General features: G+C 42.5%; 1 protein-coding gene across 4 annotated transcripts in view; it reads right to left on the bottom strand.

The window, feature by feature from the left end:
* The window catches only part of bcl11aa (BAF chromatin remodeling complex subunit BCL11A a), a 236,874-nt gene extending 218,680 nt beyond the window's left edge, over positions 1–18,194 (bottom strand). The window contains exons 1-2 of one of the 4 annotated variants that reach the window (XM_038809222.1): positions 17,940–18,194; positions 12,728–13,060 (exon numbers count right to left, since the gene is read on the bottom strand). In XM_038809222.1, coding sequence (XP_038665150.1) covers positions 12,728–13,060; positions 17,940–17,994 — 388 coding nt within the window. In that variant the 5' untranslated portion in view covers positions 17,995–18,194. Of the gene's footprint in view, positions 1–12,727; positions 13,061–17,939 lie in introns of those variants that run through there. The other 3 variants (XM_038809204.1, XM_038809213.1, XM_038809232.1) reach the window with 3 other exon arrangements.
* Positions 18,195–18,744: the final 550 nt, after the last annotated feature.

Below are 18,744 nucleotides of genomic sequence, written 5' to 3'. Positions count from 1 at the left end.
TAGTGTGCCACCACTATGCCTGCCTCTGGTGTGGTAGCGTTGATGGTTAAGCCATTGGGTAGAATAAAGTTTTGCCACTTATGTTTCTTAAGCCACACGAGAAACAAATTTACTGCTTGCACTCAAGTTTCTACACATAACTACCCACAATGGTAAAAGGATAAATCACAATGTGTAAATGCTGCTATTTAATGGATCAACGCATTAACCTACTTTAATTGATTGCAAAGTGTTTTTCAAAAAAAACATGAAAAATTTGATCTTCAGAAATGTTCTTCTCTCAGATCAAGGAAACTTTAGCTACACATTTTTAGCTGGGGATAAGAAAGGAAAGGTGATCATATTTCAGCCTCAGAGGTCCATTTGGGGACCTGCAAAAACCCAATCATACTCAGTAATAACGCAATTGTAAATTTCTGAAGAAAAAAATACTATATAAATACTTGCATTCTTAAAATTACTCAACTTCTTCAACTCAAAGGGCAGATACAAACTCAAACAGGCCCCAAGTAATGCTTTATAACCAGACTCACATAAATTGTACATAGAACAATGCAGAAAGAGGCCATTCAGCCCATCGTGTCTGCACCGACCCACTTAAGCCCTCACTTCACCCTAACCCTGTAACCCAATAAGCCCACCTAACCTTTTTGGTTGCTAAGGGCAATTTATCATGGTCAATCCACCTAACCTGCACGTCTTTGGACTGTGGGAGGAAACCGGAGCACCCAGAGGAAACCCACGCAGACACGGGGAGAACGTGCAGACTCCACACAGAGTGACCCAGCAGGGAATCGAACCTGGGACTCTGGCGCTGTGAAGCCACAGTGCTATCCACTTGTGCTACCGTGCTGCCCAAAATGTAGTGTGCATAGTTGAAGATTTTTAAAAACTGACACGTTCTGTGTTCTGGAAAGAGACCACAAAATGACAAGTGGTAATACAGAAGCCCTTTTTAATAGCAATGAGACCGTCCAATTGGAGTTTGTGAACAGTGAAATATCAAATTAGATTTCCCTATTTTCTCCTGATGACAGGGGGAGGTGGAATCACTTAATGTCTTGTAACGTTTTTCTTTAAACTCACTATTTGGCAGTTTTTCTTCCCCTGAAACATCCATATTTCATTTTAATAGGAAAATTTCATTGAACATGACACCAAAAATCCATCTTTACTTAAAAACCCCAAGGGTCAAACATGAGCAGATGCTCACAATTTGAGATAATACAAGTCTGAATTTTTATTCGTTATTTTATTTTCCCTGTATTAGTTAAATGTAGTAGCCCTTCTAGTTTAATTGCAGACGCATCTCAGCTGCATAACACTAAAGACGTATCTACAAACGTTTCCTACTGGTTATGTCCTTCCATTGGGGAGAGAGAGGCTCCTTGACCTCTACATACATCTAAATGTGCTCCTGGGGTGACATCCAAGCCCCACTCAAAAACTGAGATATGGCCGTATTTAGAGTCTCAAACATGTGGTTCAATCCAGAACAACCCAGCCTTACTTAAAACACTATCTAACTTATTCCATTCATTTCATTAGGTCTGCTGAGGCTTGTTCAATAAAGGCACAATGAACCACATCTTTGTCATGGGTTATTAAATGTTTTTTTTTTAAATCACATTTTAAAATAATGATTTTAATTTTTAAAAAGTTAATAGGACAGCACAAACTAGTTCCCACCTCACTCTTTGGGCTAAATTCTCTGTTTCACACTGCCGGTAGCAGAGTTCCCAGTGAAGCAGAGAATCCAGCGACGGGGAAAAAAAAGAATCGGCTGGGTGCCGATCAGTTTCCAATGCTTCAGCCCCCCCCATTGGGATCGCGGTTAGTGGGCTGGGCACCATATTCTCAGGGCCCCGATCCTCTGGGCCAACAACCATGTGGGCAAGAATTACACAGGTATGGACACGCGTGGCCCTGACGTGGTGGGCTAACTCCTTACGGGAGTTGCCCCCAAAGTCCATCCAGAGGCCACCTCCCTCCCCCACAAGATAAGACCAGTCAGCTGTGTTTAAGCCCCTCAGATCCTTGAGCTGCAAGCCATCCATTCATTTCCTTTACTAGGCTGTGATTGACGGCTTCAACACACACAGCTGTGCTTCATTCATCTTCCTTCACGGTTAAGTAACCTTGAAGTGCTCTAACCACGATGTTTATAAATATCAATCTTTGATTGACAAGTCTTGGCCCACTTCAAACAGAATTAAGTTCTTTCCAATCACCTCCCTTCACGTTTGAGTGATTTTGAAGTAGTCAGCTGGAAATTGACAGCTCTTAACTCTGTTTGAAGTGGTTGATGTTTAGAAACATTGCAGTTGGAGCAGGAGTTTTCACTAGGTGAAGGAAGATGAATGGACCAAAGCTGACAGCTGTGTGTGTGGAAGCTGTCAATCATAGCCTAGTAAGGGAAATGAATGAATGGCTTGCAGTTCAAGGATTGGAGAGGGTTGAACACAGCTGACTGGTTTCTCTTTCCAGGAATTGACACATGTCTGAGCCAGCAGGTCTGTTGTCCAGGTGGGTGTTACAACGGCAGTGGTTGGGACTGCTCTCTAGCTTCCAGATAAGGGTCTCTTTTCTGGGGGGGGGGGCAGCCTGACAGGGGTCTCTTTTCTGGGAGGTTTTCTTTTTGTGTGGGGGGGGGGATCTCCTTATTTAGGAGGTCTCCGAGGGCAGGGGGTGAGAGATTTAAAAAAAATTAGGGGCTCGGGGGGGGGGGGGATTTATGATGCGGGGGGAACCGTGGGACTTCAATACCGAGCCGCCCACTCAACATGGCATAAATATGAATGGCAAATCGCAAATGGAGAATTTTGCCCTTTGTCATTATGTGACAGCAGGCCTGTTACATCGATCTCAAACAAAATCCTAACTAGGAAACAGTGTCCAAGTCCAGCTGGGCACATACAGGCACGTTCCCCTTGCCCCATCATGCATGTTGGAAATGGCCGGTCCAATTGATAGATTGTCAAAGGTACACTCCCCTAGTATTCAATATTTTAAATATACACTGGATTTTTTAATTTCCTAATCAATATGGATTTAATTAATTTCAGCAAGTCCCCCCCTCAGAAACCCCACAGCAGCCACATTGCTCCTTGCGGAATTTCTCCGATTATGTGGCCCAATGGAAAATGCCCGGAAAAGCCCATTTGTGCAAATAAAAGCACCCGATTGTGTTAGTTTGCCATCTAACTAAGCTTTCTCCTGCAATGTAAGCCAATGCAACAAAATAATAATTAAAAGTAGACCAATGAAGTAAGTAGTCAATCTGTAGCAACTACAACAGGATGGAATTTGCTGATGTTTGTAAACAGTTGGTCTTCAAATGCAGGCCCAAATCAAAATCAGTTTGTTAATCTTTGTGAGGGCCAGTGTATTTAGTTAAGGTTGGTCATAGAGGCTATAATTGGAGTATGTGAACAAATACTGTACATATGAAGCACTCTGTAAATCCTGCACCGTAGCTGTATCAAAGTATAAAGTACAGTTCATAAAGGAAGCCTAATACTAATCCAATTCTTTCTTTAAAAGAAAGTAACAAATGAGCGATAGGCAAAAATAAAACCTAAGTTCAATTCAGAACTGCAGAAATATCCACATCCAAAGGCTGTAGTACAATAATGATGATATCTATCCGACTGAATACTGAATCATGGTTTTTAGGGCAAAAGAAAAAAGCTGCTTTCTCAAGAAGTCTTTAGTATAAATATTTTAAAGTCACAGCTTCAGAAGAGCTGTCAGTTCCATGTTGGAGTATTGATTAGATTTTCGGTTGTGAACCTGAGGCATTTCCTTCCATTCTTAGCAGCACGTTAAGCTGATCAGAGAACTAAAAAATATACAACAAAAAAAAAAGGTTTTCCATGAAACAAGGATTGATATCATTGTTGTGTGGCTCCCACCTACACACCAAAAGTAAACTGCAATAAAAATCCTCAGCGTGTGAAGGTACTCATAAATTATACAAGAACAGCGTTAAGATTTTGTGAGTTTTTTTTTAAAGGATGACCTACAGCAGGCATGATGCATAGTGACAGAAATAAAATGCTGGAGAGCTGCTCTTTGTGCTGGGAGCTCATCATCGAGCACCAGAGTAGTTAGCACTCAGAGTACTGTAAATTATCACTAGTCATGGCCATTGATTTTCCGTGTATTATTTCTTTGGGATTGGAGGAACAATGCGGCCCTGCTAACACCTCACCAGCAGTTCCACATCCTGTTCATGAAACTGTGTTCCAAAAGTCAGTGCCAGCATTTTAAAATAATTTTTTCATCCCTTTTCCCTCAGTCTTGTGTCCATCATTTACAAAGCATCCTTTTGTCCTAGTATTCCCCCTCCCTTTGCTGTCACATCACGTTTCTAGACACCACGTGTAGATTAGTTTGTGGATGATTTCTATAGGGCAAGTTCAACCTCTCTCATTTGCTGAAGACTCTCAATTTAATTTGCTTCTATAAATACCAACCCCTCCCTCCTTCTCTCCCAGAGCTCCCCACGCCCTCCCTCCTTCTCTCCCAAAGCCCCCCCCCCCCCCCCCCCCCCCCCCCCCCCCCCCCCCCCCACCCCCCCCCCCCCCCCCCCCCCCCCCCCCCCCCCCCCCCCCCCCCCCCCCCCCTCCCCCGGCCCTGCTTCCCTCATCCCCACCCAGAGCCCTCAGGTTACTGGCATTATCACAAGTCTTTACAATGCAAGCCAGGAAAGACGATAAGAGCCCGCCCGCAAGGCCAGGCAGACCAGTCTGAACTGGTTCTAAGATAAAATTGAGCCGTGTCGTTTTTATCCCCCTCAGCCAAAAGACCCGGAGCATTAACGTATTATCAGCAGGTAAATAAAATAAACTGCTCACTGACTATGACACTTTCATCAAAAGTCTGGATCTAAGCCAAGTTCATCTGTTAATGGACAGCCATCATCAGGCCCCCCCCCATTCCTCTCCACTCCCACCACCCCCATCCCCCAGTCCAAGCCCTCGTCAACCCTGCCAGTCTACTGTGCTCTTCTACCTCTCAGCTCCTAAAAGCTAGACATAGATTATGTCTGCCTTCCTTTCCCTTTCTATTCGGGATAAACAAAGTGCTTCAAGTTCAGGGCACACCCTGGGACCTATGACAAAGCAATCTATCATTCTGTCTGCTAAATCAGTCTGGCTGCACCAAGGCTAAAGAGACTAATGGTTCAAATGTACAATTTCCCTTTGTGCTGCTGCCCCTGTGCTGCTAACCCCTTTTCTATACTGTCTTCAGACGAGCAGATGTGCTTGACCGCTCTGTATAAGCCCCTCCCGGCCAAGTTAGGTTTAATAAAAAGCTGAAGGAGGAGAAAAAACACAAAGATATATTAAATGAAAAGAAAGCGAATCGTTCCTCTTCTCTGCTTTGAAACGTAAAATGAGAGCTCATCTCTAATGGAAAAAAGTAAATTACAAGTAATAGATTTGAAAGCTGCTACTAGTGATCCAGAGAAAAATATTGTGGAGAGAAAGCAAATTAATTATTTTGGAGATGTCCTCACTCACTTCCAAGTGTTTTATTAATGAAAAACAAAATAAGTTTGGAAAGCATTTCATCTGCTGAATCTCACCTTGCGAGAAAAAAAGCTTTTGACACACTATTCATTCTGTGTCTTTACACACATGCCCTTCTATCCCTTGCACGTCCCTAATTCTGCTTGCCCCTGTGTACATTAGAGACTTTAAAGCACTTCATTTTGCTCTTGATCACTTGTATCTGTGCACGTTTAGGCAGCATCAGGTTCAGATTGATCTTTAATAAATCTACTCTGGGGGTGGTTTATTTTAGATAAACCATTTTCTGTGCTAGTGTGCACAGATTGGTTCATTAACAGCTCATGCAGTGAGCTGAATCCATTCATGTCTGCACAGGGAAACCAATTCAGATTGATCTGAACTAGGAAAATTACCATAGGGAGCATACAGCCGAACAGGTCGGACTCAAGCTGTCAATAAGCTGATTTATTAAAGACCGATTCAAACCGATGTCACTATTCACGCAGTCTTTGAGTAGCGACACCCATCGACTCTCCCAGCCTCATGCTGTCTGTCTTACTGCATCAGATGTGGACTCATCAAGACTAAAAATTAACCAGCAGATATCAAATGAAAACGTTAAGGAATGTCCATATAATCCACAGCTATTGGACTGCTTATAATTTCATATGTTTATTTGCCGAGTTCTATTCAGTTTGGATTTCTTGTGAGGAAATACACAATACACAGGACAGAACAACTTTTCCGTGTTTACTCAACCCAAGCTAGTTTCTCTTCAGTGTGAGAGTCACAAACTACAACATGAAGTGGTTAAAGAAGTTAAAAATAGTTCAATATCTACCAAAATACATTGTTTGACTTCAAAAAAGACAGTTCACCATCTCCAAGAAGGGGCATGATTCCCAAATTAATATAATATACTGTATGGGAAGCTGCTCAGGAGGAGTTATATTCAATGATTGCACCTTGAACAATTACTGTTCTATCCAGACAGGAGCCAGAAACATTGAACTCATAGGTTCATTTGAATAGAATTTCAACTGTTTGTGATCAACCCTCTTTACATCAGAAATCCTTGGTGCAGAACTACCTTATCAAACACAGAACCTACAGTCCCTTAACTATGGCTCCTTCAATGCAAAGCTTATTTATAAACATGACATTTTTAAAAATCTCAAATTGGAGCAATAGAACTACCACAAAATATTAGTTTTTAAAACTAGAAATCTCTTTTCAGAGCTGGACTGTCTCCATTAAACACAGGGAATATGGTACATTTAGCTCTTTTTCTGTTATGAGGCGCGGCAGTTTTCAATAGCTTAAACAATTAGTTACAAATCTCCAATACATTAAAGTGTTCCTGCATTATCAGTGATCACTTAAGGGAGGGGGAGCATGTTACCTTCTTTCCCACAAATTATATAACCATTTTTATCAAATTATAAAAATGACAGGATTTCATTTAGTACATTTAACTATTTTGTCGCAAAAAAGAGGGCATAATGTCGAGCCATTCTATTTGCTTTGCAGATACACAACAGTGGGAACAAATAAATGTGGCATGGGCCACCTTGCTCATACTTTAAATCACTGGGCCTTTCATCTAGTCCCCCGTCCCCTCCAGATTTCTTTTTTTCATTTAGAAAGGGGGAAAATGTAAATCATCTATTAGATTTCATCATATCTTACTAAAGCAATTACATCAAGAAAATGATAGCGCGCGTGGAATCAATTATGCATGCACTTGGATTGGGACCAAAGGCTACGAAGTCAGATAGGGCTGCACACACAGAAAAAAAAACCTGGAACTCACAGATGGACACCATCAGTTCATCTTACTGTCTAAAAAGTTCATGCACTTAATAATTTATTTGTGTTCTGGATACTGTTTCTCCACTGAATATTAACAACTTTGAAGTGTGCTTTCAGTATAGCAGAACTGGAAGGAAGCGGGCGGCTTGCAGCTTTTGACTACAGCATCTTTGGGAAAAGAGCCACAGAGGCAGCTTCTGTGCTAATGCAGAAAACATGATCAAAAGTGATTAACAACAGCTTCATATGCAAATTACATTAATAAAGGAGTGCAAAGTCATCATGTAAATTAAATATGTCGAATCTCTTGGTGAACTTTCAATCTTGAGGAAAGATGAAAAAAATAGCACTGCTTTAATTTACATCATCAATTTTCCGAAATACTCAAATCTTGGCGATACAAACAATTTTCACCTTTTCTTCTGCAGCATCCTGACAAGCTAGCCTGATGCGTTCCGAATGCACATGTTAATAGGCCAATCAAAAATGCAAAACAATTGGCAATTACAGCGAGGACCTAATGGTCATTAGAATTTACAACTAGGTAATGAACTAAAGTCTGCCCACACCATGCATATTCATAAAGCAATTTAGCCTTTGAAGATTAAAGAAGTGCTTAAAATTCAAATGAGCTTTCGTAAATTATCAGCAAGATTCATCCAGGAAGCACAGGTTATTCTAAGCCATTTCTTTAGATTTTTTTAATGCAAAAATATTAGGTCTGTTAATTTAAGCTTTCTATAAGCAAGGATATATATAAAAAATATATAAAAATTAAGGCAACTAGCTTACAGGAAAACTGATGGGACAGTCATGATAACACTACAGCATATATTTTTGCACTATCATTTTCCAACCACGGGGCATTAGATAGGGGTGTTTCCACAACAACATGAACCAAGGGTAACTAAATTATTTCAATGTTTTGGTTTACGTTAGGTGTGCCTACACATACATGTCAACCTCACATCTCTCTATTTCAGTGCCTGACACCTCTCAGTACATGTCCTGTAATTTTATCGGAGTATTCAGCAAGATCAAATGCTGGGAGGCAAGCAATAAAGTGAACAGGTACCAATGGTTTAGAGGAAATAAAACAGTGCACAATTTTTACAATTCTGTAACAGTTAATTTGTGAATACATAAATATTTACACCCTATGATACTGTGCCCTGCTAATGTTATTGTTCTATTAGGGCCCATCATGGAACTCTTCAAATCACCATACCTGTAAAAGGTGACTATGGAAATGAGAAGGAAATGACAAGCTCACAAAATAGCAACATTCATATCAGCATTTCAAAAGAAAATCCACGAGTTATGAGAGCACAACACTTGTGGGCATGCATTCTTCCAAATTGTCAGCCACTCTTGTATATTAACGACATTGCAAAAATAAGGTGTCTCCCCATGACAGGAGCTCACCATAGAATAAACCTTCATTGTCTAAATATCCAGAAGAGAGTTGATCGCGGTCTCTCCATCTTTCCCACTGCGAATGCTGGCCAACTGATTTTGCAGTTTAAACAATGATGATGGCGTTCCATGCTGGACCACACCACAATCAAATACACACAAAACAAGAAACAAATCCGCTACTAAAATCAGCAATTCAGCATCAATAGTTAACTGACGTCGAGTGCTGATTCAACAAACTATTTGTCTTTATATGCACAATGAGAAGATCTGCTTCTCCCGTTTCCTCTCCCTTCCCCCACATACATATTAAGGCTGCAGTCGCTGTTTATTTGCATGATCAAATAATATTCTCCTCATTATTGAAACGATTCATCGGCTTATTTGGATACTACATTAAACTGTCATAAAAAAATGGCACAACTTCCCAGTTAAATGTGCGTTGAGAGTCTTGCAGAATGTGTTAACGTCACGCTGAATGAGCCCTAGCTAATTGGCATCATGTTTTTCAGCCAATACAGACGACAGTTGCTTAGTTTAAGAAAATATATATACAAAATATTTGAACTAATGATCAGAATGATTATTTTCAAATGTGGTTTGAATTCAGGTGCCTTCTCCGATGAAGGATTTTACTGCTCAGATACAAATGTAGACAGCATTATAACAAATGCTGCTGGCAACTTAGTTTAAAAAGAAAATTGGCAATTTATTTGTTGTTCGTCAACATTCATCATACTATTGTGAAACATTACAGGAGAATTCTTATTTCTTCCTGCTAAAAAAACGGCTATGCCCATTTCCCAAAAGATGGCATACCCAGAGCTGCCACTTCCAGTGCAGAACAATATTACAGTGCACTCATGAATAACATTAATATTACAGCATCACATCTCACAGGACATTTACATGATCCCATCTGAGCTCACACCTGAGGGCCACACTCAGGCTCGATAATTGAGCTCTGATTGTAAAGGCAAATGAAGAACACTAAAACCCTGCTGGGATCTAGGTTGACCTCCTCCACCCTGCACCTTGCTCTTTCCAGTGCCAAGGTGTCTCTCAGACACTGAATAGGGAACATGTCAAAATACTGGTGCCAAATCAATGAGAGAGAAAAAATATTATAAAAATAAGAGGAAGCCAGCGATCCTGGTCAGCATTGCTGAACCAGCGTTCAATATGAAACCAGTACAGAGCACGATGCTGAATGCTTACGATGCCCAGTGCTTTGAGCTTTAGGGAAAGAGGTGGCGTGGTGCCAGGAAATGGCCGACTAGGCACTAAATGCCTTTATTTCACAAAGCCTTGCCAGTATGAATGTAAAAATTCAGATAGTAAATTATTCTCTGCTACACAATGCAATTCTTTTGACAACTTTTAAAAACTGAATAATATATAAAATAAACTCATCACTTCCTTTCATATTCATCAATTAGCTAATTACAACAAAGAGAACGAAGTGCAGATGCCTCTGGCTAGGATGGTGTCCTAAGACAGTGGCTGATTCCCATGCGAACAAACGATATACCACATCAGGCAACCAGCCTTCCTTCAATTTTTTACAAAACTGGAAACACAATAAAACTTTAATCTAACCTGATTTATCAAAGTAAAGCACAATCCATTGTCAAATAGGCTCAAGTAACAAAAACAAAATGTTTATTTCCTATGTCATTGAAGAATAAACATACCGTGTACACTACAAAGCTCGCCACCACCAAAATGGGCAATAAATAAAATGTTTAATGGTCAATCAGTTTAATGTGCTGCAATATATACTTCCTTTTACAATATTCCACAACTGGGCAATGACGAAGTTGAATCTGGCACCCTGGTCAGAATGAGTTTCTCAGGGATTCTTGTTTTACTTTTAGTAAAATAAAAACATATTATCAACATAGACAGAGAAAACAACTTTTTGAATGTAGGCTATGAAATTACAACAAATAAATCAAGAGAAACAATTCAAACTTTTCTATCACTGCAAGTGAGAAGCACCAGAGCAGGACCTCTAGCGTACGTGTGGCACATTGTTACGATGTAAAATATAGCTTATTAAACGGCACATTATAACATTTTGTTATAAAATTTTCAAATATTACAACTTCGAATGGTAAACAATTTGATACCGATTGAACAAAACATCTTCCGCTATATAACTCCTGAAAATGCATGTCTCTGGACAACATTGTTTGTCTTCCATTTCTTATGCGGATGAAGCATCTTATCTGTGCGTATCAATGCACCCCATTTGTGAGTGTGACCGCCTGTTGTACTAGTGCATATCTATGTGCCTGTTCAATACATGTAAATCTACTGTGCACTCTCCAGACTTTTAGAGTCCATTCTAAGCAATCTAGATCCCATTTGTTTGACGGTGGCTGTGTGGTATGTCTTTTGAGCTGCTCTCAATATGTAAATAGGAGGTTGCATCACTTAAGCAATACTCCATATTTGGCGATTTAGCATGGCTTTTTCAGTCTCTAAAGGCTAGAAGCCCCTTCCGCCAGGCTCCTGGTTCATTAATCATGCCCTGTATTTGTGTTCATTTTCCTTCATATTTCAGACAACACATATAAATGGTCGCTGTATTATTTGTCCCCTCAAAGAATCTCTAACCCGCTCCTCACTGCAATACAGAAGCTACACATTTATTGGAATGATAGTGTAACCCACTACATTTTTCAGAGAAAAAGTTAGAAATCTAATTGATCAAAACAGTGAAAGAAGTCAATTGAAGGAGGTGAAAATCTGAATTACGTTTCAATCTAGATAAAGCATTTTTCTCCTTTCAGAATCTGCTGGATAGTTAGATATCTCCCTGTATAGTTAGATATTGCTAAGTAAATATCTGAGTACACTTTAGTTTTGAAGATTCTTTTGTGTTTTTGCATCTTTGGTGAAGCAGCTATATAAACTATGAGCTATTATAATAAAATTAGATTTGTTAAGCTTTGGTGGTTAAGGAACTAATGTGTATACAGGCTTAAAAAAATTTTTTTTAACGAAAATAAAAAGTTTTCCAATCAGGACTCTCAGACACAAGAAATCGTGGCACACATTTAATATAAACTGTCTAATTTTTCCCAAATTAAAAAACATTTTAATTAAAAGAAATAACTCATTCCATTTTTATTTTTAAATTTCTCAACACGAAACACTGGGATCTATGGAGATTTGATTATTTCAAATCAGCATTATAACAGGATACAGCGCCAATTTGCACTCGTATAAACTTAAAGAATAAAGGCTTGAATTTTTACGCCGGTATTTTCGCTACCAACATTCTGAATGACTAACCACAAAAAATGCTCAACAAAATGAAAGATTATCTAAATTTAACTACTCAAAAGAAAAACTGTGGAATTTCTGCAATAACTCTTAAGTAAAAATAAGGTAAATGTGAGAGAAAGATGGAAAGAGGAGAATCACAGAGAGGCAAATAAAAAAAGAGATAAAGAGAGCGACACTCATGCAGTGACAAAAGGAGACAGAGAAAGCACAAGAGGGTGAAATGTAGAAGGGGAAACCATAACAGAAAGAAAAATCAAGATACATCTGTCAAAACCACATCACAAAACAGAGAGAACACGAGAGGCGTTTATCATTCCACTGAGGAGATTTGTGCATCGAGTGGCCTTTTCTGTCAAACCAACCTTTGAAATTTCTAACATGCCCTTAAACTTTCGAATAAGCATGTCTGTGCGCTTCAGCAACTGCCCTCTTAACTCTGGCCTGGCGAGTATAAATGGCATCTTAAAGTCAAGGTCACCCATGTCATTTTGCCATGGGGCTGTGTTTAATTACAGTGCAAATGCTGACAGCTGATAGAGACTCGGGGAATAGCACCAGCATTCTGATTAAAGCAAAAACAGGAAAACAGAAATGATACAACAAGTTTTGTGTATTTCTCTGCTTATTTCTATTTGTGTAGGGGTGTATGTTTGGTTTGATATTGTGTGTTTGGCATTTTTTACCTGCCACTGTGCTTTCCTGCTTGGGGCAAACTCCCTTGGATGATGTAGATAGGCAATCATCATCATCTGGTGTGACCTGTATGCCAACCTCGACAGGTGTGGATGCCTTTTTCAGCTCACTGGGAGATGGTGACGGTGGCTTATCCACAGCTTTGTCCAAGCAGAGGCCGCCATTGCATTGCTTCCTTTTGTGCTCAATAAAGATCAGAATGTCCCCCAGTGGGAAATTCATCTGACACTGGCCGCAGGTAAGGAGGTCGTGGTCACCCTCAGGAGCTCCCAAGGTGCCATGCTCCACTTCTTCATCTGTGAGAATGGCTTCCAGGGAATCAGCTACAGCAGAGGGATGAAAGGAGAGCAAAATATAATGTAAATCAGACAATTCTTCTCAGCAAACAATTTCAACTTTAATCTTTCTTTCCCCAACTTTCCCCACAGAGCTGTATTAATAACAGAATGGATTATTTGAGAGGCTGTATTTGGAGGGAAGGGTCTCTGTTCTCCTGTTGAACTGTACAGCTCCTCCAAGAAATTTATCATGTGCCCAGAAGGTTTCAGGATAGCGTTATTTGATTTAGAATGCATCTTCTTCACCCACAAAGAGAAAAATGTACGAGTGCAAAATTGGTGTTTTTTTACATGTGATGTCACATCACATGCTCTTGTCAATGATCGGATTTCTTTAGGGAAGGTTGTGTCTGATTGCAGTGGTATTACAGCAAGGAGACTTTTCGGCTGCTTTTCTCTCCCTCAAAATTATTTTTGATTTTTTTTTAATGTTGTAGAAATAAAGGGGTTTGTTTGGCACCGCGGAACTGGTTTGATTATTTCAGTACTCGTTCCAAGCAGCTGGTAGCTTTACATCACAGAGCCTTACATGCCAAGGATGGGCTTTGTGATAGAAGCTATTGCCGCTCTTCCTGCTTTTGTTAAAGGCTCTCGGTGGGAACCCAAATACCTATTTTGTCTGCACTTAGCTGTTCTGAACACAAAAGCATTAATTTATTAATATTTTACCATAACTGTTAATAGCATTGGAAAAGCTGCCCTCTCTTGACAACATATTGCAATCCTTTTCTAGAGAAAGCTAATGAATTAGTTTTAATTACCTGTTATCACAGAGAATCACATCTAGATTGTAATTCCACTATAACAGACTAAAATTTTACTAAACATTCAGCAACTAAAGAATTTTGATCAGTTCCAGCCAAATTTGCTCCCTAGTTATAGAGAGCGGCAACCCCCCCTCAACCAAACACGAATACACCTGCCTTATCCTCACACACCTGGTAACCAATTTTGACACAGCCATCGGCTACTCAAAACTAATGCCCATTTATCATTGAAAAACATTTTACCAATTACTCAGACTCAAAATTTACAATTCAAGGCATTATAATATCTAAACTAAAAATGTGCAAATTCATGTTGGTTTGTAATGGGAATTTATACAGATTGAACGGAATGTCACTGCCACTTTGAAAAAAATACATAGTTATAGAAGAATGATTGTGCAAACTTTTTAAAGCTTATTTAATATGGATGAAGGGGAGGAAAAGGGTACACCTTTATTTCAGTTATCTTACTTGTGATTTTGAGACTTGCCTTTTTTTGGTTTTCAAATGACACAGATTAGAATTCACATTAATAGATGGCATGGCGACTCCCAAGAAAGAAGCACACACATAACAAGGTTCAAATAGAGTAAATCACTTTTTTAAAATTTTAAATCACAAAATAGTAAGTGAACCATTCACTTTAATCCAAGTGATTAGCCCTACATATTTTGCAATGAATTTGAAATAGTGAAGCATGTCATCATAAATATGCAGAAGAATGTGTGTATGCGTACATATACACTGACTTATAGGATCTATATGCTAGCTGTTCACCAAGTTTATTGCCACAAAATATTAGAAATCCACACTTGCATGCATTCGAAGTAATTATTTTATTGCTACTTGTACTGGGCTTATATTGTACCACTTCTAGAAGGGTGGTCTTAGGCTTTAATATAGGTTTCAGAAACATAAATGGCATGTTGTTCTGGTCAATGGAAAAGTGGAAGCTATCCGTTCCAAATCACGCGAATAAATATATTATTTACGTTGTCAGAGAATTTAGACCCGCTTTCGGTTATTTTAATTTGTTATATTAAAAGAGGATAAGGAAGAAATTCACACGATACAATTCAGGCATATATACAATCGAGTCAAGCGGCTTCAACATTACGTTCAGCTCTCAAGAATTCCGCGTAAAAAGTACGAGCACACTAATGTGTTCCCATAAAGTCTCGAGTTTCAGCTGTCAAAACCTATCCAAACAACATCACGATGCATTTTCCTATCTAAATTGAAACGCCCGCAACTACCTTTGGACCAGCTCGCTGAAAATTGTTGGAAAGCCTGACTTGATTTTCATACAAATGTCACTCCGCGATACTATAGAGGGGCGTCGGTTCGAGAAGTGTTTACAAATGGCAATAACGTTACGAACAGTGCGGAGTGAAATCTCTGCAAGTGTCGGGGAAGAGAGAGCCAGAGCAGTGGGTCTTGACAAACCAACACTTACTTGGTCGCCGAAGCTCCAGTCACCCTCATTGCTTCGGGCTTGTGTTTTGTTTCAAAGTATTTCCCACAATAATAAAACGGATCACGAATCACCACACTCCACACACGTGGGTCAAAGCAAAATATCCCCACAGCAAACAACCGGCTGCCATTACTGAACAAACTTTGTTTTTGTATTAATAACTATTGATTTAAGAAAACAAATTCCCTTTTACTCCACGTTTCTTGTCGGTTGCGCGGGGGAGGGAGGGGGGGGAGTGGGTAACATTGCAATGAGAAAGCTGCATTATTTGTAAAAACTGATTGTTTGTGTTAAGTGATTGATGCCTCTTAACTTTACGCAGTGAACTTATGCAGGTAAAGTTTAGCATCTAAATAGATTCCTTTACCTGAAAGATCATAGGATGGAAAGCGGCAATTGAAGTGGAGAGTATTAGTGGGGGGGGGGGGGGGGGGGGTCAATTTCGTTCAGGTTATTCTGCTGGTTGGTTGGGGGTGGAGGAACAATAAATTAGAGCAGTCGATAGGAAATACTGTTGAAGTTTGTACAGGTTGCAGCTTGGACTTGTTCCTGAGGTTACTCTGCCTCCTAGCGACACAAACCAACAGCACTGGCCCCTCCATACCCCCCCCCCCCCCCCCCCCCCCCCCCAGCTCCTCTCACAACCCATTAAGCAACTTGACACATCTCCCTACAAGAACCGAGCCAATACACAATTTAACGTGGACTTTCTAAAACAGAAATATTTAGAAAGCCTAAAGTCTGTGATCTTTATTGACGAGTGGAATCACATGTTTACGTTCGCACCCACTGCCTCGCTTCCGGGCACTTTCCCCCAACCACTGAATTAAGAACATTTTTTTCAATGTTCTCAACACATTTTATTCGCCAGGTAATCAATGCCTTTGGCCCTCCGACACCGTGCCCGTTTCCCTGCCCTGGAATATTTCAGCCTGAACCCCATGAACTGGACGGTCGCAATCTGGGAGCTGACGGTAGCACTTGAGAATCTGACAAGAAAGCTGCGGCTTTCCCCCAACATGAACAAAGTCTGCACTCCCCGCGCACTCAACACACAGGAAACTCCCTCAGCCCGGGAAATGCGGTCAAGCAACCTCCGTGGTGTCAGCCCCCTTCCCAACGCCCCGGTACTCGGGCTCTCGATGCAGGGATCTGCCCCCCCCCCCCCCACCTCGCCCTGGATCTGCTCCCCTCCCGGTGCCCGGGATCTGCACCCCCCCCCCCCCCGCCGTGCCCGGGATCTGCCCCCCTCGCCCGGGATCTGCCCCCCTCGTCCGGGATCTGCCCCCCCCCCCTCGCCCGGGATCTGCCCCCCTCGCCCGGGATCTGCTCCCCTCCCCCGGGATCTGCTCCCCTCCCCCGGGATCTGCTCCCCTTACCACCCCCCCCCCCCCCCCCGGATCTGCAACCCCCTCCCGGATCTACCCTCTCCGTGCCCGGAATCTCCCCCCGGCCTCTCGGTGCCCGGGCGGCGTGGGGATCCCCTGTCGGGAACCGGTTCGCTCCCTCCCCCGTATCGGGTCCTGCAACCCCCCCCCCCCCCCCCTCACCCGTGCTCGGGACCCTGCCCCCGGGCTCTCGGTGCCCGGGACCCTGCCCCCTGGCTCTCGGTTCCCGGGACCCGCCCCCCTGGCTCTCGGTGCCCGGCCCCCGGGACCCTGTCCCCTGGCTGCTCGATTGCACGTGTCCCGGAGAATGTGGAGCAGTCTCCAACCCACCCCCTCGCCCGCCCGGGAGAGTCGATCCGGCGTCTGCCCCACACCAACTCGGTGATCCTCAAAAAAAAAACAGAAGGGTTAACCCGGGAGTTTGTTGCGTTTTGTGAAAATTAATATTTTAACCCAGATCCCGGCAGGATTGGCGACGATGTGAGAGCGGCGGGCGGGCGGCTTTTCCATGAGGTTTCCGCACACGCGGAGCTGCAGCTTGTTGTAAACATTCAGCACGAGATTTTTTCCCAATCACAATCTACTTCCAGCCTTTTTGAAAATCATCCAAAAAATACAGAGAGAGAGAGAGAGAGAGGAGGGGAAGCCGATGCGAGGCGGCGAATGAAAAAAAAAGTTGCGGCGGCCGGGGATAAAGTGCGGGTGATTTGGAGAGAGTGAGTGTGAGAGAGAGAGAGGAGGGATGGTGTGAGAGATGTGGCTCGGACAGCGGATTGATGCCGGGGGGGAGGGGACAGGATCTATCAGGCGGCGGGCAGGGTGAGAAACTCCCGGGGCTGAGGTAAAGTGTCCGGCGCCGGGCTGACCCCTACTTTTGGACACGGCTTCCCTGCAGCTGGGGGAGTTTGTCAGGAGGGAGGTGGATGTGAAATGGGCGCCGGGCGCCTTGGGCTCGGACCACAGCTGCTGTCCCGCTGGCTCCGGCCACTTGCTGTCAAAGCGTCCGGACAACACTCAGCGAAACCCCGCCGCCCCCTCCTCCTGCTGCTGCTGCAAGTCACCTCACAACTACCTCCCCGCACACTGCTTCTCCCCACTTTTGGTGGCGAGGGAGATTCCTTTTTTTTTCTCCCACCGCCACCCCTCAGCTTTTTTTTTTTAAATAATTTTTTTTTAAATTAAAGAGGGAAAAGTGCAACAACAAACGAAAAAAAAATTTCCAAGCTACTCACGTGAAAATTCCCGTTTACTCAAGTGCTGAGGGTTGCCTTGCTTGCGGCGAGACATGCTCGGTCACATCGGGAGCGGGAAGAAGGAGACTCCAGAGAAAATATCTTCATCAATGGCTTGACATAAAATAAATTAGAAATAATACAAAGATGGCGGATGGAGATGGATTGTGGGATAGCCGTCATGGCTTTAAAACGACCAAGTTCAAGTGCGTACGTGACGTGCCCGCGAACTTGAACGTCAGGAGGTGGCTGGGCAGGGCGAGAGGAGACAGCAAGCCAATGATACATACCCAGGGACACGGGGCTGGACAAACCCCAGTGATCAGAGAGACAGGGAGACACACACTCACACTCACAGCTACAGCTATCCAATAGGCGCAGCTTCAGGCAGCTTTCCAATCAATCCATCATCCCCCCACCCACAGCACCACCTCCTCCTCTCTCTCTCAAAACCACTCCTCTGCCACCCCCTCACACCCCTATCTCTCTCTCTCCCTGCCAGCCCAAACTGCTTGCAACTCATGGGCACAGGGTTACCGGCCAAATTCACGCCAAGAAGCTCCATTTGTACGGGGGGGGGGGGGGGGGGCAATCAGAGAGGAGAAAGGCACACGCCAACATGCAAACACACATCTTTTGCGTGCGCCCGCTATTTTGTTTGTCAACTTGCGGCAGAAGGGTGACATTATTCACAGTTAATCATTTGGGGGAAATGGACGAGGTTTGCAAAGTATAAATAGCAAAACGGGTGTTACAATTCCAGACTCCTGGAATGGCGTGCGCACACGTGAGCCCAGATTGTGCA

Source organism: Scyliorhinus canicula, chromosome 1 (genome assembly GCF_902713615.1).
Source record: "Scyliorhinus canicula chromosome 1, sScyCan1.1, whole genome shotgun sequence".
NCBI lineage: Eukaryota > Metazoa > Chordata > Chondrichthyes > Carcharhiniformes > Scyliorhinidae > Scyliorhinus > Scyliorhinus canicula.
Note: the sequence above shows the minus strand (reverse complement) of the source record. Positions and strands in the feature narration are given on the sequence as shown.